This window comes from Dermacentor variabilis, chromosome 2 (assembly GCF_050947875.1).
Source record: "Dermacentor variabilis isolate Ectoservices chromosome 2, ASM5094787v1, whole genome shotgun sequence".
NCBI classification, from domain to species: domain Eukaryota; kingdom Metazoa; phylum Arthropoda; class Arachnida; order Ixodida; family Ixodidae; genus Dermacentor; species Dermacentor variabilis.
This window is the reverse complement of record NC_134569.1, coordinates 61,714,961-61,739,432: the sequence shown is the minus strand read 5'-3', so window position 1 is coordinate 61,739,432 and position 24,472 is coordinate 61,714,961. Positions and strand designations below refer to the sequence as shown.

General features: G+C 46.4%; 1 protein-coding gene across 1 annotated transcript in view; it reads left to right on the top strand.

Moving 5' to 3' along the window:
• LOC142571989 (uncharacterized) overlaps window positions 1-7,144 on the top strand; it is a 30,895-nt gene extending 23,751 nt beyond the window's left edge. The window contains exons 2-3 of the mRNA XM_075680760.1: window positions 3,135-3,430; window positions 5,279-7,144. Of these exons, the coding sequence (XP_075536875.1) occupies window positions 3,135-3,430; window positions 5,279-5,541 (559 nt within the window). The 3' untranslated portion in view covers window positions 5,542-7,144. The remainder of the gene's footprint in view (window positions 1-3,134; window positions 3,431-5,278) is intronic.
• Window positions 7,145-24,472: the final 17,328 nt, after the last annotated feature.

Sequence of the window (24,472 nt, the reverse complement as noted above, 5' to 3'; positions counted from 1 at the left end):
CCACTCTCACGAAAGGATTCATCAGTCCGTCAAAACGGACACTGCACAGTCGCCAATCAAACAAAAAAAAAAAAGAAGAGAAAGAAGAAGCATACTGCACGCGCTCCTGATACGCGAGAGTTCCATTAACGAATTTATTCGGCACATCACAGCTTTTCCAAGTCTGAAAATAAATTTATGATTATACAAACGCGGACTGTTGGCAGACCTTACATCATAATAAAACGTCACTGTCAGTCGGTAAACGAGCATGGCGAGAACAGTTCGTAGAAATTAATTATATTGCAAGCGAGCAATGCGAAACACAATTTTTTTTAGAACCTGTTTGGTGTCTCCGCAAGTCTCAACTTCTGGTGAACGGCTGCAAGGCGTACAGAAAAGTGCTTCACTTCGAAACAAGTATTACGAGCATTAGACTATGCATGTTAGTTCGCCGACCGGCGTTTATGCTCAACGTTACGAGAGTTGTACTTTGGCACACCATACTACATACAGCCAACGTTTAAGTGTGACAGTGCCGAGTGCGTTATTTTTCACTGCGAGTAAATGTTTAGAAGAGCAGGTGTCATGTTTGTTCATGAAGTTCACGGACGATACTGACAATCGTCGCTTTATTTCTTTATTATCTGCGATTGATTGATTGATTGATTGATTGATTTTAACGTCCCAAACCAACACACGGGCTGCGAGAAACATCGCGTAGATGGCTCCCAATCAATTTTGACGGCTGAGGGTTCTTGCTCAAAAAAACCTTGGTACGGTACATAAGCGCTTTTTAACTTAGCTCCAGTTGGAATCCGGTGGCTGCTGTCACGAATCGAAGACTGACGTCTTACTGCGCATCAGAAGGCCATAGCCACGGAGCAACAATGGCGGTTACTTAACGAACTGTTTGACGGCACCTCCTGCTAAACTACTAACCCATCCTGTAAACTAACTATAACTAACTATAGCTTGCACAAGTTTCTAGGAAGCTGTGCTTAGGATATCACCCTAACTTTCTGCCCTCGGCGATTTAGTCACTCTGTCATTGACCGGCCGCCGCCATTTAGTCATTCTGTCGTTCTCCTGCTCAGCACGAGGTCGTGGGTTCGATCCGGTGCGGTGCCAAACGGAGGCGGAATGCAAAACACGCTCTTTTTTTTTAACGAATAATCTGGTCATAATTATTTCTGAACTCATCACAGTGCAAGCCGTTCAACTATACCACAATATGACGACTAGGTGATGTTGCGTTGGGAGCTTACATTATATATGAACAAATGGATCATTTTCGCCCTTAATGGTACAAAGAGATCACAACGGTAGCAGCACTATCTCCGTGCCCTTCAATCGGCACCACACTCTGGTGGCCTCAACTGCAGTTGCGTCTAGTATGTTGTATCCAGCGGTTCTTAATTCCCAGGCAACAGTGGGAAAGTTTTACGAGAGAAGTTTATTCCAAGGGGACCTTGTTTGCCTGTTGGCGCTTACAACTTCTGCAGTTGCCTGTCCGTTGCTGTCGAATGCAAGTCAATTGGTTAACTCATGTTTCCACACGTAGTTAGGCAATAAAGTAAAGATGAAGAAAACACGACTACAGAACCTGAAGTTTGATCAACAAGAACACTTTCCCTGAGGTGCCGCTTGTGCGTCCATTTTGGAACCTTTGGATGTTGGCATACGACCTGAATACTGGCAAAACGTCGCGAATAATGCGAACAGAAAGCACATGTCTTGCTTTTCGCGCCCTAATATCTCGCTGCATGGTAGAAGAGGGCCGTTTCTGTAGTCATCTGCATACACCTTAATGTCTAGCATTGTTCGACCGCTCGTACTACTTTTGCATCGTCCCCATGCGTAGCCTTGATAAAAATAAAAGGGGAGGGCCTATTGAAAGAGATAAAGAAAGGCCGACACTGGCGCCTCTCGCGGCATACAGAGGGTTATAGTACTGTTGATGTTCACGTATCGACGTACAGGCTTTGCACGAGACCCTCCGCTCCTCTCCCAGAAAACGTCGAACACGGCCTCCCGAGAACCGAAAGCCTTATGTTATCTCCTTCCCTTTACCTCTTGTTTCTTTTTTTTTTCTTCCCTTCTCTAGCGCAGGGTACCAAGCCGAATATTGCGATCTGGTTAACTTCTCTAGCTATTCTATATTCATCTCTCCCTTCTCGCCCTGGATGTGACATCATCTAGCAACGTCATCCGGGAACGCGGACGTTCGCATCAAAAACTACTCTTTAACGATCAGATGATAGTCTGATAGCGTCCCCTCATTGAAACATAGTTTCTACTAGCAGGCTGAGAAATCAGTACAAGGTCCGGCCGCAAAACCGCGTTGTAGCTGCCCTCCGTGCCTCCACGCTCAAAAATATTGTTCCCGAGAGACGAGGATATTAATGCAGTCCATATTATCCATGCAGACGTCACGAAAACAGGCGAATGTAATTGGCGGACGCATATAGTACATACATTTTCTTTGCATTGAACAGCGGTGTATATATGCCACATTGTTATAGGTTGTCGAAACGTCACGGTTGAAAGGGCACATGATTTCTAATACTCGCGGCCAACTTTCCGTGGCAATAAAGGGAAAGCTACAGGGGCGGAGATTTTACACGTGTACCATTGCGCCAAGTATTCTGGCAGAGTGCTTATGGTTTCGTGGAACAAATACTGAATCAGCATAGCTTCCACGTGCGATCGTTTCGCTTTGCCAAAACGCGCAAGAGAAAAGCAGTAGAAATAAGTCGAGTGTAACACTCAATGATCTATTTCGTCTTATTTAGCTATTGTGAATAAGTTGTTTACGTCTTCTCTTCCCAAGCTTAAGCCAACGCTTATGAAAATGCGGGAATTCTTTCAGAATCGCTCTTACTTGCGTGCGTTTTGCTCCTGTATAGCTGTGCCTTTATGGCCACAGAAATTTGTCCGCGAGTGTGGGAGGGTGCTTCGCGGATAGATAGAAGCGATGACAACCTTGATCTGAAGTGAAGGCGCGACAACGACGAAGAGGGAACGCGCACACGCACAGGACGCCCTGTGTGTGTGTTTCCTCTTCGTCCACCGTCGTCATCGCGCCTTCACTTCAGATCATGCTTAACCAACACGCCCAACTATCCGTCCTAACGACGACAACCGCACCGCAGAGATCGCGCTTCAAGCAGCTGCCTGCCCGGAGGCACCGCCTCGCTTCGGCGCCTGGAGAGGCCGCCCGCGTCGTCCGAGAGCCGCGGCCGGTGTCAGCTGGACCGCCTGCGGCCCAGCGCGTGTCGCCAACAGAAGCGGCGCCGCGTGCGAGTCAGCTCGTCGTCGCGCACCGACGACTACGAGGACGACCTGCTTCTCGCCAGGCTCGAGGACCACGCCGCGTGCGCCAAGTTGTCCCTCTCCGAGCTCAGGTGTCCCGCGGGAAAGCTGCGGACCAGCGACATGTTTGTGGGCGGTGCGTCTCACTCGCGTGCGCGCATCGTCTAGCACTGCGTTTCTTTTCGTTCGCGCAGAGGAGTAACGTGGAGCTGGCGGAGAGATCCGACCGTATTCGCATAGAGCACTGCATATTCGTAAAGATTTTCTGAGGAAAGCGCAATTCGCGAACTGCCAGCGGCTTGGCAATATATAGCCCCCTTTATTATCGCGATGAACTGGCCTGCGCGTGCTGTGAAATTAGAAGTCGTCGTTAGACTAGGAAAGCTTTCTGAGTGTCTATGGCCGGTAAGTTGTTTGGAAGAGTTAAATTGCTGTTATTTACGCGCACAGACTTGCAGCCTGCTTTGGACAATGTTAGTAAGATCTTGATGAGGGCTAGTTGGTTCATACTTAGAATTGAGGTTAAACATCGCGAAAAAAGACGAGGTATTTGTTTCCTTGTATCCTCGTCTTTTTTCGCGCTGTTTAACCTCAGTTCTAAAAATGGACAATGTTATACGATAAGGGAGCTCCCGCGAAATTAAGCATGCCATTGAAAAGAATTTGCTTAAATTGATATCGGCTGAGCATCTGTATTACATTTTTAGCCTTTCAGACAAAAAAAAAATATAAAAGACTAGGCACGTCGAAGGTCATGGTAAATGGTTATTCCTCAGACCGGTCAGTCACCTCCTCCTTTATTTTCGTGTCAACATCAATGCATACGATTCATACACCAATGCAGCAAGCCCCACGTACAACGCCGCAGTGTTCCTGGATATTTCCCAAGCTTTTACTTTTGTCCGTGTATGGATGCAGTGAAAGGTCTGACACACTTTTCTGGCCAAGTAAATTCATAATGTGGATTTCAGATCTTAACACTGATCACACAACGACGAAATTGACGCTTTGGTACCCGTACGGGCACGTTGTTGCCATAGATGGAGTAAACATCGTCTTCCAATCGGTTAATGGTGTTTTCAGTGTAGTTCGAATGATGATTGATTCGAGATGAAGTAGTGATCACCGAGTTTTGTCTGTCACCAGAAATCTTGCGCTGCTCAATCTATGGTGTGTCTGTAATGGTCCAGATTCCTCCACGTGCTCCGCTAAGGCGCTTTTTTGATGTGCATTTCTTCTCGACGTCATTCTGGTGCCGTTTTAACGTCTATTTAGATTTCCGGTTTCACCGATGTAGACGTGTTTGTAATCTGTGCATGGTATACGGTACACAGGACAATGAAGCTTGCATCATGCCAATCTATGGGCACACCATATATAGACCGGGACGGCGCGTGCGTCTTGCAGACAGACCCTTAACAGAATGAGCATCTTGAAGATAGAGCGTTAACAAAATGGACGACAATCCATCCAATCTGTACGTATGCGAAGCCATTTCGTCGCATATTCAAGAGTACTTAAGCTGTTTCAGCGATGACATTCCTGCGTTGTGAACAAGGTGGGCACCAAAACTTCCGCCGTTGTGCGGTCGGTGACAAGATTTATAGTTGCTGTACGATGTGCGCACGTATAGGATCGGTTATAGCAGGGTATTTCTGCACTAACGCAAAGAAAGCTACACTACACGAAAACGGATAGACACTGGGTATAAGCGCGGGCTACCAGTTGATTTTACTGAAAAGGTAGTTTCGACGTGGCTTCTTGTGTTGCGTCTCTCTTTTATTCATCTTTTTTTATTACTTTCTTTTCTATTTCTTCTTTTTTCTTTAACGCGGTAAATCCCTACTAAAATCATAAACCAACTAGCCCTTGAAGATCTTGTTCCCAAGTATATACTGTATCGGCGGTAGCCATTGCCGCTGCGCTGTTCACACTTAACACTCATAGCCTTCTGTTTTTTCTTGCACACGCCGGCCGCACGCAGGGGGCCGGCGCTGTCGTTCCACGGACGTGGTGGAAGTGGCGCGCAACGTGGTGATCTGGGTGCTGGTGCTGAGCGGCACGGCGACCATCATGTTCGGCGCGGTGGGCATCATCGTGCTGCGCACGGGCTCGGTCATGTTCCTCAGCTCGGCCGTCGGCTCGGCGCTCACCACGGTTGGCGTCCTGATGGCCATCTACTGCACGGACGCCTCCTCGGACCGGGGGCTGCAGCGAATGATCAACCACAAGTACAACTACACATGAGCCCGCGCGTGCCCGCCAGACTCTCTCGCACGGAAGAGCGCGGTTTTTACTCGTTTCACGTGAATGCCGCAGCCAGAACGGACGTAATGTGAAACTCGAGGGACCTCGTCGCCGTATGTGCGACGTTCCCCGAAATGCGGTAGAAAAAATTTCTCACGACGCCGATGTTGCATGCACACCATTTAAACCCACGGCAATGGGACGGCAGAGATGTGATGGGGGCAAAAGATTCGAACCGAAGCTCTAAACAGCGAAATTGCGTTTACAAATGTGCAAATAATATTATGTTAAGAAACTATATAGGCAGTAATAAATGGCTATAAATGTGCATTCCCATAATTATGAAAACACCCTCGCAGCCATAAGGCAGGCAGTCGGCTGCAAAAACTTACGGGACGTGAGATTTGCGAAAAAAAAAATGAATTCCGACGACGCCTGTGCACATAGCTTCAGATTCAAAGTTTTGATCTGTAGTAGTTTTTACGCCCTATTGTACGGGGGTCACACGATACACTTTCGATCGCGATAGAGCATGAATCGAATCGAATTTCTTGATCGCGATTTGTTCCTTCGCAAGCTGTAGAAGCGAGTCAAGCATGGTCGAGAAATTCGATCCCAATTGAGCTCGATCGCGATCGAAAGTACACCATGTGACACTTGTGATAAATTAGGAGGACAACGACTTAACTATAGCAACATTTATCATGGAAACCATGTCCCTTAAACTTTTGCGTATTTCTGTAAAGACTACGCGATGGCAAAATGCACTGCTTCTTCAAGCGTCTTGCGACAAGAGACCGCCAAAGATGTCAGGAGGGCAGCAGCGAGTTAGAGCTGCACAATCGCGCACGTACTCCCACTTTCCTCCTGAAACGTGAGTGAAAAACAAAATTCAGAGCTCAGTATAGAACACGCACCACCTGTTACGGTGACTTTAGCGTAGGACTCATTTTTTTTTCTCGCAAGGTCGCGTCATTTCTATGTTTTTCGCTTTGCATATTTCACACGGGTCACCAATGTTTGTTCGGTTCGTTTTGAGGGCAGCGCTCTCGGTGCTTCACGCGCTTGCGATCTAGAACACCAGCTGCGTAACGCGGGTATGACGGCGAGGATCTTGTCGGCTAGAGCGCCTATAGCGGTGCGCGTCATCTCTGCAATAAATCTGCAAGAAACCGCCTGCTCCATTACGAGACCCGTGGTTTCTTTTGCTGAACGTGAATCGCACACACACTTGCGGCTCTTCGTACAAGCGGAAGGAGTTCCTTCCCTCTCTTTTCAGCTGTATATATTACTACGTGAAACCTGGTAGCTACCGTTACCCAATTTCCTAACTAGCTTACTTCTTACGTGCTCTCACAAACACGCTGTGATAAACCACTGCATGCCGTTCGCTGCTGTCAAGGTGCAATAAACAGCATAAAGTATAGAAAGAGAGACACAATGTCTGTGTCATCCTGTCATTCCGTTGCTTGCCCTACGAAGTCAAGACACCACTTAGTTCGGAGCTATATAAACAGCTGTGCGTTGCCATATGGCTTGTTTTTCTGAATGCGTAATATCGGGAGAACACCGGGCTTTCTTTCGCCTCATTGAAGTTTCACGGTTCGCCTACTGGGAGAACGTATAAACGAAGAGCAACACCTCTGCAGGAGTGGAGAAACGATTAGGCCGGAATACTCGGGAGAACACGTACGCGACGAGGAGAACTGGGAAAGCGAGCTAGGGCACGGATGAGGGAGCGGGGAGAAAAGAAGTGGTGTCAGAGAAGAAGAAAAAAAAGAGACATCAACGAGGTGGCAGAGAGGTGTACGTCAAACGGGCATTGGACTGGAATAGCTAAACGACATAAAGTCGCGTTACGAACAACACGACCGAGAGAGCGAGAGAGATGGAAGAACACAAAGGGCCACAGGAACAGGAGAAGCAAAGCAGACAAATGAAAAAGAGCATAAGAAAACAAGCATAAGACGACGTCAGGGAGCTCGGCGGTCAGCCATACGCGAGCTTGTAGAAAGATTCGAGAAAGGAGATTGCCGCGACGACGTGAAGAAACCAGTGACTGAAGAGATATCTGTATGTATGAAAGATTACTTAACGGTATACTGTGCAGTTGTGAAAGAACTGTCGGTCCAAGTCCGTGGAGCGAAAACGTGCACCGCAGAGCGGAGGATATGTGGCCGGCGTGATATCTATAAGCCAGGACAGGCCGAGTCTATACTCCCGCTACAGTGGAAGGCACAAGTATTGATAGAAGTATTAAAAAAAAAAAACTCGGAGCCCTTCCACTCTATGAAGAAGGATGACCAGCGAAGCTGTGTATCTGGGCCCATTAATGACGGATGCACCTCCACCGTGGCTCGGCCCGGCATTTCACTATCTTCGGGATATTTTTCTACACGGCAGCCATGGCCAGTGGAGTCCTGGAATGAGGACACCATCCACTCGACCTCAAAAGCAACGACCTCGATGGTCCAAATAAGTGTTCTCTCTCTTTCTCTCTCTCTCTACATGCGGACACGATAGTGGGGAAAGCAGCCATTAACAGCTTCGCTGTAAAAACATATATGTAGGTGCCCACTGAAGTGAGACTCTCGGGTGTCACCGACAACAAAATGACGTGATCGAGGAAGACGACATAACGACGACAGTGACGAGACCCGACGACGGCGCGACAACGACGATAAGTACAACGAGTTCTCATATGTCACGAAGCAGGGATCGAATCGTGGATTGGTCCAAATAAAGATTTGTTTTGCGGAGACTTTCCTTGCCATGGGAAAACATCACGATAGCTACTACGGACGGCACCAAAGCTGGAGAAGGCACGTTTAATACTTTGACTGAACATGTCTGTCTGGTCCGAAAAAAACAACGTAAAATTCTTTAGTTGTCACTGATAAAGAAATTTGTTCCACCCGTAACGTGCGCAGTGAGATTTAGTCTGTCTCGTGCGGTTTTTGTTGGAGTGAACATTCGAAGATGTGGGCGAGCGATCTCCTGTCGAGAAGTTAAAAAAAAGTGTGAGTGGTATTTTTTTGTGGAAGTTGCGCTTCCCGGTGGTGAAGGGGAAAGTCTCGACTTTTCTCCCTCACCTTAGCTGTCTGGACTTAGCCACTGATCGTTACAACAGTACTTGTTTGGCTTTTCTGAAATTTATATTTGGAAGAGGAGCGCAAGAAGAAGACTAATGAAGATTACCTCGAGTAGATTCCTCCAACTCTCTACCCCCAGCTAGCCCTTTCCTTTTAAAAAGGATAAATATAGTTGTTACTACTAATAATAATGAAGACGACGCAAATGGGCTCAATAATTGGGATTGAATTTAGAAAAAGACAATTTAGGACAGCCTCCACAACTGGGAAGGAGACGTGCTCGAACATAAGGCACGGACGCCAGTTCTTTCTCGTACGCAGATGTTGAGCGGGCATTCGCCAATCATGGCAGCTACTGGAGCAATCGCGCTCTCCAGTGTCAGTATTATATACTACTGTAGTACTGGCAGAGTGACTAAAATGTAGAATACTGGGCTGCCTATATGTTGGTGGTAAGTTCGAATCCCCGCGGCACAGCGAGAATCCTTCTTTGTGATTTTCTCACAAGGAATTTTGCGATTCCAGCGAAGACATCGGAATACATTAAAACAACCACGGGAGTGAGCCCATATCAGGTATCGCGGTAAAACGAAAAGTTGTTTAATCGTCCGTACAAATACTTGCTACACACTGAGCACTGCACGGCAAAAGAATCAGCTTACAAAACTTCTCCATCTCAAGTGATTCGGTGTAGAGAAAAAAGAATAATTTTACGCTTGAACGCTGTATTACGCCCCATCGCTGCATAAATCCATATTTTTTGTATGAGAGGGGAAGCGTGAAATTCTCGGGAGAGTAGGAAGACGGGACTCGGAGGAAGCAGGAGCGAACTATGGTACTGCGTTGCTACACTACAGCGACTAATGGAATCGGGAAGAATCTGCGAAATCAACTTAGTCAAATCTAGACAGTGAACAACGGATTAAACAGAATGTAAATGCGTCTCTGGGAAATGCGCGCCGCTACTAATTAATTTGCTCTCTGATCCGTACCCCGCTCTACTTTCTCACATCCCAACAAGCGAAAGGAAATGCGGTAGCCGAGCGCGCGCGATGTCGGCGTGTGTCGGCAAAGGGGTACACCGCCGAGCGAAACGGCGAAAGCAGCCAAACTGGAACCGCGCAACCAGGGGGCGGACTGATTGTATAGACAACGGAAAAAGCAGGCACGGACAAGGAAGAGCGCACTTTTCGGCTCCTATATAGCCGCTTGGGCCGCGATCGGCTGGCGGTGGCTCGCGGTTTCGGAGCGCGCGGCACCGTGTCACGGCTGGCGGGTCATCTGGATCAGCCGCTCGGCGCACGCATACGGTGGAACGAGCACGCGCCAAGCTCGCGCCGTAGCTGTCGTCGTCGTCGCCGCTGGCGCGTTCGGCGCGCACGGGGATGAAAGTGCAATGCGCGCCGCGCGCGTTCGCCGCACGAGGTGGTGGCTTCGCCGTTAGACCTGTGGAGCGTCGGTGAGACGGAGTCGACGACGGCCAGCACCGCCTGCCAGACATGTATGTATATCTACGAGGCGTGCTGGAAATAAGCGTGTGCACTGCGTGCACTACCATCTATACGGGGGAAACGCCTCGTTGTTGCTCTGGCTTGCTGATAGTAGTTTAAATCGGGCGTGAAAGCGCGCAGGCCAATTTTTTCGTCATTAGGCGGGTATACCGTGCAAGTCCATTTCTTTAGATAAAACGGAAGGAACGTTGAAGTACCGGTTAGAACGCAGTGCGGGCGTTTCCCCACCAACAGTTGTGCGCGCATGCGTGTGTTTTGCGCGTCTTGCGCCGTTTCAGTGATTAGTTTTAGGCATCGAAAGCGGAACGGTACAGATGTATGGCCAGACAAGCATTAGCGGAGGTCCAACTTTCGGGGATACTTTCGCCTTTGCGGGCGTAACTTTCATCCACGTATATAACATCTACGCCTTTGTGGAGCTATATGGCATCTTACCGTTGTATGCGAAAACTATGCGGCGTTAAAATAACGCTAATGGACGTTCCACTCCTTTAATTGCATCCTCTTCAACTAGCTTAGCCTGTCAACGTGCACTGAAGTCGGCATCCTCGAAAGGGATTGATCGAGGATATGCTACCCTTCTCATATTACATAAATTGTTTTGTCGGTGTAAATCATAAAATGATTTCTAACTGCGGCGTCGCTTACAGACCATGCGTAGCTTCGGGACTTAAATAATGATCATCCAAGCAGTGGAACGCACAACGGTGAATCAACAATTTGCAGTCGTCCTTAAGAGAAAAGGTTATCTCGGGCCCGACCTCGACTCGTCTAATCGGATAAATGGTGATAAGCAGAAACCTTCTGGTTAGACAACTTTTAAACCGCGCTGAAATGACTTGAATGAGCTTTTATTTGAACACGCTGGGCAAATAGATAGTTAAAACGTACCAAAGCAAAACATCGAGTTCTGATCTCCTTTTGTTTATCATTTCAGTATGCCTAAAATCTAAAGAATATCGAATTCTGAAATTCTATTAGTTGGCGATCATCACCGTGCAGACTCTACTAACCGAAAAAAAAAGGCACGCGCAAACAGAGGGATCTATCTATCTATCTATCTATCTATCTATCTATCTATCTATCTATCTATCTATCTATCTATCTATCTATCTATCTATCTATCTATCTATCTATCTATCTATCTATGTCTGTCTGTCTGTCTGTCTGTCTGTCTGTCTGTCTGTCTGTCTGTTGATTGATTGATTGATTGATTGATTGATTGATTGATTGATTGATTGATTGATTGATTGATTTCTGCAATATTGTACAGCACGCTTTTCAGGACTCAATAACTTTGCTTGGAGTTGTTCAAGCTCGGGTTCGTAAGCTATTAATCTGAATACATCAAAAGATCGCTGCATCGAGGAAATAATCAACTCAACAAAAATTAGGAGAGGTAAGCTGCTACTAGTTACGCGGTCAGGGGTAAACAGGCTATTTGATTCTCTACGCTATTGCAATTCAAATGCAAGCGAGGTGTCCCTTGAAATGAATGAAAGTATCCAATTGAGTTCGTGGTGCTTGGTATTGTGGCACACCTTTCTGTTAAAATAAAATGAAAAAAAGGAAAGAATGTGCACGGTGGTACAGCTAAAGTCGTAGAAGTCAACCAATCTAGATATTCTGCTTGGTGATGTGTATACTTTATAAGGAGGGTCAAGTAACGATATGATAAACGTTGTAATTTAAGAGCAGCATTTGGTAATTGATGACGCGCTTCAGAAACAGAAATTGGCGTGTAAATTCCGTTGGATCAGGATAAAAAATGGCGGTTTGACTAGACGCAATACTTTTTCTTTTTCTTTTTCTGCCCCCTTCCATCTTATTTTATTGCGTATTAAGGCATGAATGTGAAGCGCTCTCTTCCTCATAAATTTGGAAATTTCGAGATAAACAAATTAGATCGCCCAAGATTTCAACGTGACGCCTTTAATGGAAAAATTGCACAGCACTTTAAGAAGCGCCGCCTCGATGTTCTTTCATAAAGTCACATCTACATTTCTTGCCAAATAAAAAAATACGTGCGCGAAATTACATAAAGACGCCACGTGACTAGGCGCTTGGATGCAGAGACATTCAGAGTCCCCCCCAAAAAAACTTGAAGTTAACAATCTCTGCTCCGCGCACAGACCGAACGTATGATTAGGCCGACAGAACGATGGCTGTAACGTCATAACCATGACAGTCACATTATCGTATGCATCGCCATACACAGCCACGTTGGCCACGTATTCATCTCGGCCTTTCCGCAGCGTGTCGATAGCGAAAATGATAATACCAGCTGATACAGCCTCAAGATTCGCCAGATGTTCTTTATCACTCTATCGCTGCAGCCGCATCATTTCTCCAGACAAGTTATCTGAAATAGAATTGTAGATCAAGGCCGGCATTGTTGTCGAGATTAGCCTACGATCCGCCGCTCCCAACCAGCCAATCTTAGCGGTAACGCAGGCGTAGCCCGCGCAGACCACTGACGAAGCACAATAACGCAAAAGGATTGAAATAGAATTGACCTGTCGCGTTTGCCCGGTAGCTCGAAGTCACATGGCCACGTATTGAGCTTCGCCCACGGTGGCTGCATTCAGGTGAGGGGGAAATGCAAAAAAAAAAAAAAAAACGCCCGTGTGCTGAGATATAAGTGCACTTTAAGGAACCACTGGTGGTCAAAATTTATCAGGAGTTCTCTACTATACGGTAAAAAAAATTTACGGGGTTTTACGTGCCAAAACCACTTTCTGATTGTGAGGCACGCCGTAGTGGAGGACTCCGGAAATTTCGGCCACCTGAGGTTCTTTAACGTGCACCTAAATCTAAGTACACAGGTGTTTTCGCATTTCCCCCTCTACTATACGGTGTGCCTCATAATCGAATCTTGGTTTTGGCACGTAATATTCCAGTATATTTACTTATTTATTAAATTTAATATAATTGTTGCGTTATTCCAAATCAACACAGTTATCGTGGATCGGTCGAGGTGGCTGTGGCCTTTTCATGCATTCTGTCCACGTGCAACAGCGATCGTTTCTTTTTTCTTTTTCGTTGCGCGCCACTTCACAGGCCTGGCACGCGTCTGGCACAGCTGTAGTTGTGTCAACCAAGTTGGCCTCCCTGGGCTCACGGTTAGATTTAAGTCTAGCCACAACGTCTGGTTTCTTTCCTAGCTAGTCACGCGGTGCTTTCTTGAAAATCTCGCACGCTCTTTTGTAGGTCGGGAAAACAAAACCACAGCGTTCGTGGCAGTAAACCACCGGGGTATTTCTCAATGCACTCCAACGTATGCATCTAATTAGTTAACCATGCTGATTACTTAATTGGAACCATTGCAAACAATAAGGCCAGTTTCTCGTGAAGACAACACTATTGCGTCGGTTACATCCGCAAAAGGCACCAGCAGCTTTCTTTCTCTCCTTCTTTATTTCTTTTGCTCTTTATTATTCTTATTTTTTTTTTCATTCTTCGTATAAAACTTGGATGAAACACCCTTGGTGCTATATTGTCTAACTTAATAATGGCGGCATTTCGAGCCAATCAGAGAGGCCGCAGCAGCCATCTGGGCCTGCTCCGGGTTAAGCAGAGCTGAGATGACGAATTCAACAATGTGGCGGAATTTGTCAGTGTCCAGTATGGCACGAGAAATCAGTGGACGTCATCAGTGAACTTGAAGAGTTTTTTTTTTTTTTGTCAGAAATTGCCAAAAGATGGTTCGACTTGCGATTCCTCAGTCGAGCGAATGATCCACGGAGCGAGCAGAGAGGCCTTCTCAGCCACTTAAAACAAAAATCTAGTTCAGTGATAGGCTGCAGCTCTGGCTTTCCCACAAAAAAGACTTCTTGACTTTTTTCAAGACAAGGCTTTTCTTAAGACCAGATTACAGTATATCTCTGATCCAGATATTCCAGAATCTATACGCTCGTGTCGCTGATAAATCATGGCTTGAGTCAAGAACCACGGAGACAACAACCACATGCCGCGGACGACTTTCAACCGTCTGCGACTGAAGTGACTATGCATCGCAGGGAAACCTGTCAAACAGAACCAGAAGGTATTTACTGTGACTTTACTTCTTCCGAATGATTTGAAATTGCGCATCTTGCTAAGTCCAATATTATATATCTACTACGGTGGTTGCGGATGGGAAGAAGGTGGAGATACTAGTCGACACTGAAGCCGCGGTGAGTATTGAGCACCAAGACCATTGTCGTGCGAGTTACGTTTGGGGATTACAGGCACCAACTGACCGCAGTTAAGACGTGAAATTCAGGATTCTGCAAAATTCGATGACACTAAAAGGCGGACGTTTGACGGACATAATTTTGAAGTGGAAGTTCTTGTGCCATGAACGACGTTGATTTGATCTTCGTCCTCTCACCTCCCGACATGAAGCGTCCTAAAATGATCGTCTCTTGGCAGGATGAAGTGACTACGGACTCAATTATGCTTCCCCGTACTTGAGATAACGCCACGCCCCTTCGGGATGTCCTTAGTGCGAAGGACGTAACAATGAAATTCCCGCAACTAACCTGCATCGGAACGTACCAACCGGTAGCCGCTGTGTTTGAGATGCCGTTCAAGCTTTGTGACACGGCAGTTGTCTGAAAGAAGGTGCACAGTCTTCCCCACGATAACAAGCTGTGGATGAAACGTGAATTACAGATGTTAGATGCTAGCACGATATCAGCTAGTTGATCTACGTCGACGTTTGTCTTCCCTATCAGTATCGTTTCAGAAGGAGATGGTTCTTTTCGCCAGTGAAGAGACTATTAGATGGATAAATGCATAAACTGACTTGTTGCCCTTTTTAATGCCAGAAGATTGGCACATAATAAGTGAAACTGGAGGATCTCACTTTCTCTTAGGACTAGACCTTTGTAAAGGTTATTGACAAGTGCTACTACAAGAACAGCAAGAACAGTGCGCTGTATTTGTGGCACCATTTGACGTGCACCAGTAGAGCTGTTTGCCAATCCGTTTGAAAAAACTCTGGATCATTGTTCCAGAACGTGATGAATAGTGTGCTCAGTGATTTCCTTGGAAAGTTTCGAAACGTCCAGATTCAGCGTATTATGGTTTATTCTCGCACAAGAGAGAAACACCCGAAGCACGTCATGTGTCTTGGAAGCCTTGAGCTAACCAAATTGAAAATCAACAGCAGAAAAAGTAAGTATTTTTCTTTTTTCCCCGGAAGAATGCCGTCCTTCTAGTGATAGTATTTGATGGTGAGACCAAAACTACGAAAGAACTCTTGCATAGAACTAATAATCTCGTGAAATTTTACGATTTTCATTCTCTAAGAATCTTCGACGGGCTCGCCCTTGACTTTCGCATGTTAATTATTATAGATTACGCTGCGAAGAGCCGATCTTTCAGCATACTTACTAATAATGACGTACCTTTTGTCTGGAGCAGTGAGTGTGAGGAAACCTACCAGAACTTAGTCCTAGCTATGCCTTTGCTCTCAGTCCTCGTGCTGCCGACTTCAACAAACTTGAAATATACACGGATGTTTACGCAGTGTAAGTGACGTGTCTTCTACCAACGGGACTTAGCAATCTAAAGAATAAAGGGGTCTTGGTGGGGTAAGTGCAACACTTACTCCACAGGAAACCTGTTTACTCTTCTAGAACTATTTTTGTGCCGTCGAAGTACCAGATAACTTGCTGCAAGTGCTCCATACAGCACGCGCCAATATACGCTGCGAGACTCAGCTCCACAATACTCATAATGAGTAAACTTGATCTGCGCTAAATCTACCAGAAAATTGATATATTTATACTGCATTTGCCTCGTTGGGCAAAGGAAAATTATCCTTTATTTCATGTCGTTTGGGGAACAGAAAATGCGTGAAAATAAGTCTAAAACCATCGTCAGAAACTTTATCAAGATTGACTGCCAATTAAATAACGCTCTGTTCTCGGTTATCATGACACCGATAATGCGAGCAACAAGGGCGGCAGTTAAATGTGATTGGTTATTATTCATACACGATCTCGAAGCCGCAGCAATGCTTCCCGACTACTGAGAAAGGAGCACTGGCAATAAACGTAAATGCTGTGGGTTTACGTGCAGAACCACGACCTAGTTATGAGGCGTGCGATAATGGGGGACTGCGGATTAATTTTGACCACCTAGGATTCTTTAACGTTCACCTAATGCACGGTAGAACTTCTTGCTGGGCGAGTTGGTGCATGGGTATGTTTGGGAAGAGTTTAGCGCACAAAAGGCGAACACAAGAAAAGAAAGAAGGTAGACGGAAACAGCGCAAACTATCAACTGGTTTTACTCGTTTCGAAGCTGCATATAAGGCAGTGTTCACACGTGCAAAAAAAAAAAAAAAAGAAATTAAGGGCAGAGGAAGGGGAGAGGTAAATCAAGCCTGCCTCATGTCAACAAGAGCTGCACAGAAAATTGTTTTCTGCATAACACAAGGTAAGAGAAGTATCACCATCGCCCTTTTCCTTGGTTTGAAAAAGGTTCTAAAAGTTCACGGGCTATTTAGTTCTTGCTCGTTCCTAGAATCTTAATGTTCTTGAACAGTGGCTTACATCCTTTACATGCAACGCAATGAACGAGCAATTTATACGCGAGTATCAGCGAAGGAGTCCAACGAAGCGGTTGCGGAATAAAGCCTGCCGAAACTTTCGTGAAATCTGCCACGGGCGTATGTCAAATCACGCTCAAGCGCGAACAAGTACGTGTGGGCCACACAGAGCGCTGCGCGGATGAACACGCAGGGGAGCATGGGCTGTCAATTCGGAAAAGGAGCGCACAATACAGCAAACAGCAAATGAAATGCCGCAGCTCTATGTATCTTAACAAACGAGGTTGAAACGGGGCAAGACGAAAACTAAAGCCACACTATTTTACGGCGAAGCTGTATACGGCTAGCCGATTCGTCCGTCCGCTCGTCCGTCTGCCGTCTGTACCACCTGTACTCCGATATCTCCTCCGGCGCAACGTCATGTGCGTGCAGAAAGAAAGAGAGAAAGACAGGCGCGCGATTGGCTGCGCCAGACGTCACTGCGCTCCGTCGCAGCCGAGCGCGCGCGCACCAGTTTCTCTCCGGCTCCGAAATGGATAGGCCACGCGTCATACGTACTCCTGAGGAGCAGGCAGCTTTCGATCAGCAACGCCGCGAGCGGAACCGTGAACGAGCTCGTCTACGCCGTGTTGATGTCGCAGCCCGGGCACAAGGACAGGCTCGTCCAGCCGAGCGCAAGCAGCAACCGCGTACTGAGAATCCGGTATTCTATCAAACACCGGGGCCGCACATTTCAGCTTCACTGGTTAACCATCTGTACGCAGTGCTTGGGCGGTGATTTTTTTAAATTTTCTATCCCAGCCCAAGTCATAGATGAATAGAACGCGCTTCCACGTGAAGTCGCTTAGCTTGACTCAGTCGATGGATTCATTTCTGCCATACAGTTTTATCTGTGATGTCCATTCAACACGGAGTGTGTTCTATCGCATCTGCACAAAAACTTTAACTGAGAGTGCGACGTGTAATGTGAAAGCATTATACGTCCCATGAGGCAGAAAATCTGGCGTGACCAAGCGATGATACAAAAATGGGCGACGGCGCTGTGAGTAAAAAGACACGTCGAAAAATGTTCGGATTGACGCCACATTTCTCAGGGAGGTTCCTGTAAAGAATGCAAATTAATGCCTTAGAAAAGAAAATTTGGTTAATTTTAGTCTCGGTAGGGAATCGAACCCGTTCCTCCGGGTTGCCAGATATAGCTCGCTTTCCCGACGCGATGGCGGCTCCACGGCTCTGGTTGACTAAAGGTGAGCTAGGGCATTTGTCACTGCACGCGTCGCGTCGCAGCCATCTGGCTGAGAAGACGTGTGGCCTAGCGCGGGCGTCGTTGTGGCCGTGACGGCGCAACCAATGGGGAGGTGGTGGCGTCGTCAGTGTCTTGTATGACCTCAGTAGTAATACAGAAGATAGTAACAGGTATAACAACGTTAATTAGTTTGTAATTATGGGTAATAATGTGAATTACGGTCAACCACAGCGAAGTAAAGTGAATTAAAGTTAGAACAAGTTAGAGTAAGGTTACTTAAGGTGGAGTAAAGTGAATTAGGCGAAGAGAACAGAGGTGAATTAAAGTGGATTAAGGTGAATTTGAATGCTAGTCACGTAAGGATACCTAAGCGACTGTGAATATTTTGTAGCCCCTTTTTCTTCTTCTTTCTGGGGCAGTGTTCTGCCACGTGTGCTTGTCCCATTATTTTGTACTTGCGGAATTGTTCAGTGAAACAGACCTTTCGAGCCTATTCTTTTATTTTTTCTATTGTATATTTTTTCCTTGCGCTTTATACCACAGCATTTGACACCTGTGTGCCTTCAATGAATTTGAGGTCGCTCACTTTTTTTTTTTTGTTCATGCCGTCGGCATCAATATTGCGTATTTCATCCTGTTTTTATCTGCTCTACGCACGCTTGCCATGATTTACAGAAGGCAGGTGGTAGTACCTAATAAATAAAATATACAACTACGAATACAGCAGACCGCTTACGAAAACAAAAATAACAACGAAACTTCCACGGGACACTCGTTGTCAGGAAGAAAGGATTTCCATGCTCGTGGCATATATTCGCGTCATAATACGGGAATATTTCCAACTTTAAATTATAGTGGGTATTAATACACGACGCACAAATATCCCAAGCACTTCTCAAGCGCTCATTTCGGCACTTGAAGAAAGCGGCCAAATGGTGGATTTTATTTCCAAGGCGAAAAGCCGGAATGCTGCTTAGTCGACTATAAAAACTATCTTACCAGACCCACAAACCTCCTCCCTCCCCCCGTCGAAAGAGAAGGAAAAGAAAACAAAAAGAGTAAGACAGGTTATTTTCGGTATCCAAAAGATGCAACTCCTGCGAACGACAAGCCGGCGGGGCTAAAGCCATGGCATCACGTGTTTACCGCGACAGAGCACGTGCGCGTGCCACTGATAAAGGCCGAACAGAACTATGCAGAAAATTCTCGCTATCAGGGGTGTCTTAGGTCAGGCACTGCAGTCTCTGTTTGTTGCCTTGTTTCCGCTGTGGCTTTCTTTTCCGCATTTCTTCCCTCTTTCTGTTCCAAATTCCAACGACAACAAAGCGATGCTGCTGGAGAGACTGGAATTCTGGTCTAATCTCAAAACCTTGACCCCGCACTCGCAAGGGGGAAAGGGCAAAACGCCATTCGTTTGCGCTCGTTCTGAAGGCAGCGAAAGTGCCCATCCGATGGAAGAACTAGCTGCCGACCACGCGGCGCTTATTTCTGTCGTTTCGGCGAGTGTTTAGCCCCGGAGGAGGAGTACTATGGGGGGGAAGGGAGACACCAATTTATGCGGATGACCAATTTTCGCGGCACTTGTGGCAGGTCTCTGACCGCAGGTCTCTGACGTAGTTTGGTCACCTCTTCCCCGGACCACCGTAAAAGCCCGTGCATAGTGGTCGCGCTTTCCTTTACCCGCCTTACCGACGGCCTTACCCGCCTGTACACGGTGCAAGCACGAGAACATTTTTCCTTTCCCGAATCCTTACAATCCTGCAAGAAAATTTCTTTCAAGTGACTGCCGCTTCCACGCCACTGGGAGACCTTCATTCAGCTGTTGATTTTTGTTGCTGTTGCTGGTTTTATGTTTGTTCTAGCCGCATTTTGCCGACGCCGCTTGCAATGTGCTTCAGAATGAGCGATATTGCCAGCTATTAACCTGTTGTTACCGTGCCACAAGTATGCCACTGAAAACCCGGGTATACTTTTGTGCAATTTAGTGTGTAAGAACAATCACGATTTTTTTTTCTTCAAATGTGTGAAATGCCACGTACGTAACTGTCGAAACTACAGTTTCCACCTAGATGTGCAGAATTTTTTTTTCCTCGTTCTTTTAGGCCGCAACGACAATCCTTGTTAGTGGTAAAAAAGGAATGCACCTGCTTGCGCGATCGAGTGCACCCATTGTGTGCGTCTATGCGGTATTACCGCTGCGACGAAAACCTTCATAAACGCAGCGATGCATCCGTTCTCCGCGAGGCCAAGCTCGGCAAAACTGAAAGCAACTGTTCGTAGCGAGCGCGTTCATTGGCCCTACGCAACATGTGTACGCATGCGCAGTAGTTCTAAATGCTCGGAGTCTCCTTTAAAATAGATGAACGGTTGTATATTGCAGGTTAGCGTTTCGATTCAGTGAGCGTCACCTATCCCATCAAACGAGTGGACGCCCCGGCAACGGCCTGCATCAGCTGTTGCGTGAGTTCTACTTTTAGTGTGTCATTGCCCTGGATAGTATAGCTTAACATTTCACGTGATATTATTATTATTATTATTATTATTATTATTATTATTATTATTATTATTATTATTATTATTATTATTATTATTATTATTATTATTAAAGGAAGTTTCATAGCCTAACTTGAGATGATTAATACAGCTACTTTTTCTCGCTTTTTTTCAACGCGGTTATTCTCATTTAATGCAGGTTGTGATGTTATTTTTTCTTTATTTCATGTCGCTCAGAACAGAAAAATACTGCTTTCTAGCTGGGGCAACAGTGGAGAGAGAGAGAGATAAAACTTTGTTATGTCCTTGATGGGGTTCAGGGGTGGCGGGGGTCGGGAGACTAACCCCCAATCCCCCCTTCCTCAGACGGCGGCCAGTCCTTGCTTTCTGGCGGCGTCTTCGGCCATCCGGACGGCCCAGAGCTGCTCCTCTGGGTCCAAGCTGAGCAGCAATGTCTCCCACTGCTCGGCCGTAGTTATGCATGTGTTAGTGTGGGAGGTGTTGGTGGGTGAGGCTTTGGGGCATTGCCAGATAATATGATCGAGGTCAGCGCGAGCCTGTGCAGATATCGGTGGCTACGTGCAGCCCGTGGCCTTCGAAACCGAAACTCACCCAAGCTGACCCCCATAACGTTCCCATAATGCCCTCGGCGCCACGAGTGGTCCGAACATCCAAACAGTAAGTTGTCCAAACAAAGCCAGGCCTTTTTTTGGAAAACAGAATGCAGATAAAGTCACAAAGTAGGCGTAGTTGGTGTTTACAGCAGCAAACATTTCGATCCAGTTTTCGTAATAATAATAATAATAATAATAATAATAATAATAATAATAATAATAATAATAATAATAATAATAATAATAATAATAATAATAGTAATAATAATAGTAATAATAATAATAGTAATAATAATACCATCTTTTTCTTGTACCAAGATTTTAACAAAAACGGGCTCATTGGTTGTACCGGTGCCCGCTAGGAATTGGAAACGCTCGTTAACTAGTCAATCAGTGATTAGGTTAAATTTAACAACCTTCTCATCATGAACTTTTGGGGCATAATGGTATAGCAGAATTGAAGACCTGTCACCACATAATCGCTCGCGATCAAAAAAAAAAAAAAAATGGGCGACAAAATCGCGCGGCCACTGGAGGCTCATGAAAGCCACGTTTTTCACAGTTCGAGAGTGGAGAGCGTATAATGCGGGGCAAGTAGAAAAAAAGGCGCAGATTTCTTCACCCTCCAGATCCCCTGCGATTTGATTTGCTTTGCTCGGTTGTTTTCTTGAGATTGATTATGTATAGCCAGACCTTAAATTATGATATTCCAATGTGCCCCAATAGTGCAGCATAGAAAAGTTAATGAAACTGACATTATTAGACGATGAACTCATTAACGAGTGTTTACCTTTAATAGTCGCCGCAGGAGCACCGAATGTAACAGCGAGGTCTTTGGGAATCATGAATCTATAGATCAGACTGCTTTTCAATCCTTAGAACGCTCATGCGAACGAAAACCCGTTTTTCTGTTCGCGATACGGCGCCAATTAAAGTGGAAAGGAGGCGGCGAGCGCAGTGCGCTGGAATGCCCGGCACAGCTGCCCGGCACAGTTGGTGCTCGGTCGCGTGCGCTCGGCCGGCGTGGACGTTCCCTGACGCTCGGTGTTCAGCCATGGGAGGGACACGTGTCGCGTATTCCGATAGCCGCGTTACTGGCTACGTTTGCGTTCCGTGTGCTGCAAAACTAATGTTAACGCATTACTGTCGCCTCAATCGCATTGATAGCGCTTTGTTCTTTCTTAATTTACCGCACCTGAAATGATTCCTGGGGTATCTTCCAGCAGTTTACCAGTAGGGTGGGGGAAGTGCCAAGAGGAGAAAGGGAGAGGGGGCGGGGCGACATGAGCATTAGCCCAGGGCGCCCATTTCCTTTAATCCGGCCCTGATTACAGTCACCCAGGCCCTGTGAGGCGCTTTTATATTGCGGCCGAAGCTAATCAAATTCAGCTGATTGGCATAAAGCCTGCTAAGGGTGCAAATGACTGGACAAGGCTTTTATTCGAAATCAAAGAGCGTTGTTCAACGAAAACATCTATGAAACGAAAACAACCTGCATTAGCACTCCAGCTCATTGCAATGCTTGCAATACTTGCAAAATCTGCGACTATTGTCTCTGAAAATCCATCGTCACTGGTGAATGCACATTTTATCGTAATACCTGCCGTACGTTAAAGCTCCTTCGATTAGTTTTCAAAATATTATGTTATCATTTCTTCCTTTCCTTTTTTTTAAGCGAAGCATTCTTTGGGCCTCTTCTCCCGACTATCCGGGCGCTGCTGTTGTGATGACATTGCCGCGCGTGCTGCTGGGTTTCTTGCAACACCACGAGATGGCGCTCGCCTCCGCGCATCCCGGCCGGCCCCGCCGCGGCAGCGTTGCACGATTTGTGCTTATGACACGTGCTGTGCCTGCTTTCCTATGCGACCCAAAATCATGAGCCATTTCACTTTGTGAAGGTGGCTGACCAGCGAAGCTGTTTAGCATACGACACAGAGGTGACACAGAATTTTGCACATAGGTACGGACTCATTTACCGTGATTTTTATGTACATTCACGAAGACAACGGAACCGCCACGACGGCACAGAGGAAGGAAAGGAAGGGAGATACGCAAGCGCTTGGAACGCCGACAAAGAGAGGGCGGTGCGAACGCAGAAACGGCCGAAGTGGGTCAAAGTGCAGTATGAGTTCTTATATCTGATACGGGTTGCATTTGGGTCCAACATAACTTATTTTTGCAAGTCGGCTGAGTGTTTGAAGCCTACTTCACCTCCGTCGGATGTCGGCCCGGTATTGCACTATCTTCGGGATCGGCCCACAGTTTTTGCATGCGCAAAAGATAAACGCACGGAACCCTAGCCATAAACAGCTTCGCTGTAAAATGCAGGTACTGGGCTACGGAGGTCGCATGTTGAGCTGTGATAGTGTAAACATTAAAATCGTCCGTAGCCTGAAGAGAGCGCTTCGAGCTGGCGTCTCAACAGCGTGCTGGCCACGTATGCAGAAGGAGCAAGTAAACACGCTCCAGCAAAATGGCTATAAAGCGTGCACTCAGCTTCGACGACACCAAGGCCTGAAAGAAGCGTCGCGCGGAACAGGAGCGTCTTCGCTACGCAGTGAAACGTGATGCAGACCGCGCATGTTTGTATACAATATACACATAAATTATATTACTTGAATTACGTACAGCCCTATCATTGAATTAAAGTTTAACACTTCTGTCACGACGCGATGTGACATGTGAGGCGATGATAACGCTCAACCCTATCCTTCATTACTCACAATGACGCACAACGCCTCAAGCAAAGGCGTCTCCATGTGTGTTCTGTGGACTACGCAGACAAACAGCACTGATGTACGCAAGGCGACGTTTCACATCAACTTACCACTCTCGTATTGGACTAAACGCTGCAGAAGTTACACATTCGCCGCCAAAATCACCGCTAATTATCTCTAATTAAAACAAACAGCATAGCAAGCTTCATTTACATCAATTCCACAGTGTGTGGGATCCGCCGATTTTTCTCTTTCTTTCTTTCTTTCTTTCTTTATTCTGGCACTTGACTCAATATATGCGAGTGCGAAATTTTGGCATGAAAACAACTCAGAAAGTCTGTCTCATTTTAAATACTTTCATCCGGTGAAAATTTGGCAACACGCTTAGATATTTCTGTTGCATCGCTCTTGCGCAGTAAATGTGTCGTGGCTTTACACTAACTTCAGTGGCAAAACTGTTTCGGTGACCGATCTGAACATTAGCTAATACAGCGCTTCATATCACGGCAAGCAAAAGCAGTCACCCTGCTGCGGCAATACATTTCAAGTGCACCCCCCCCCCCCCTATCACGGCGGCGCACCTGTGCGGTGGCGGTCACGAACACACAGACACGCTCTTACGCGCGCACTCACACTGCGCACTCAAAGACGCACGTTTACCGAGCGCATTGCAAATCCCGCGAGACGCCGCTATATATCGCTTGACGGTCAGTTTGT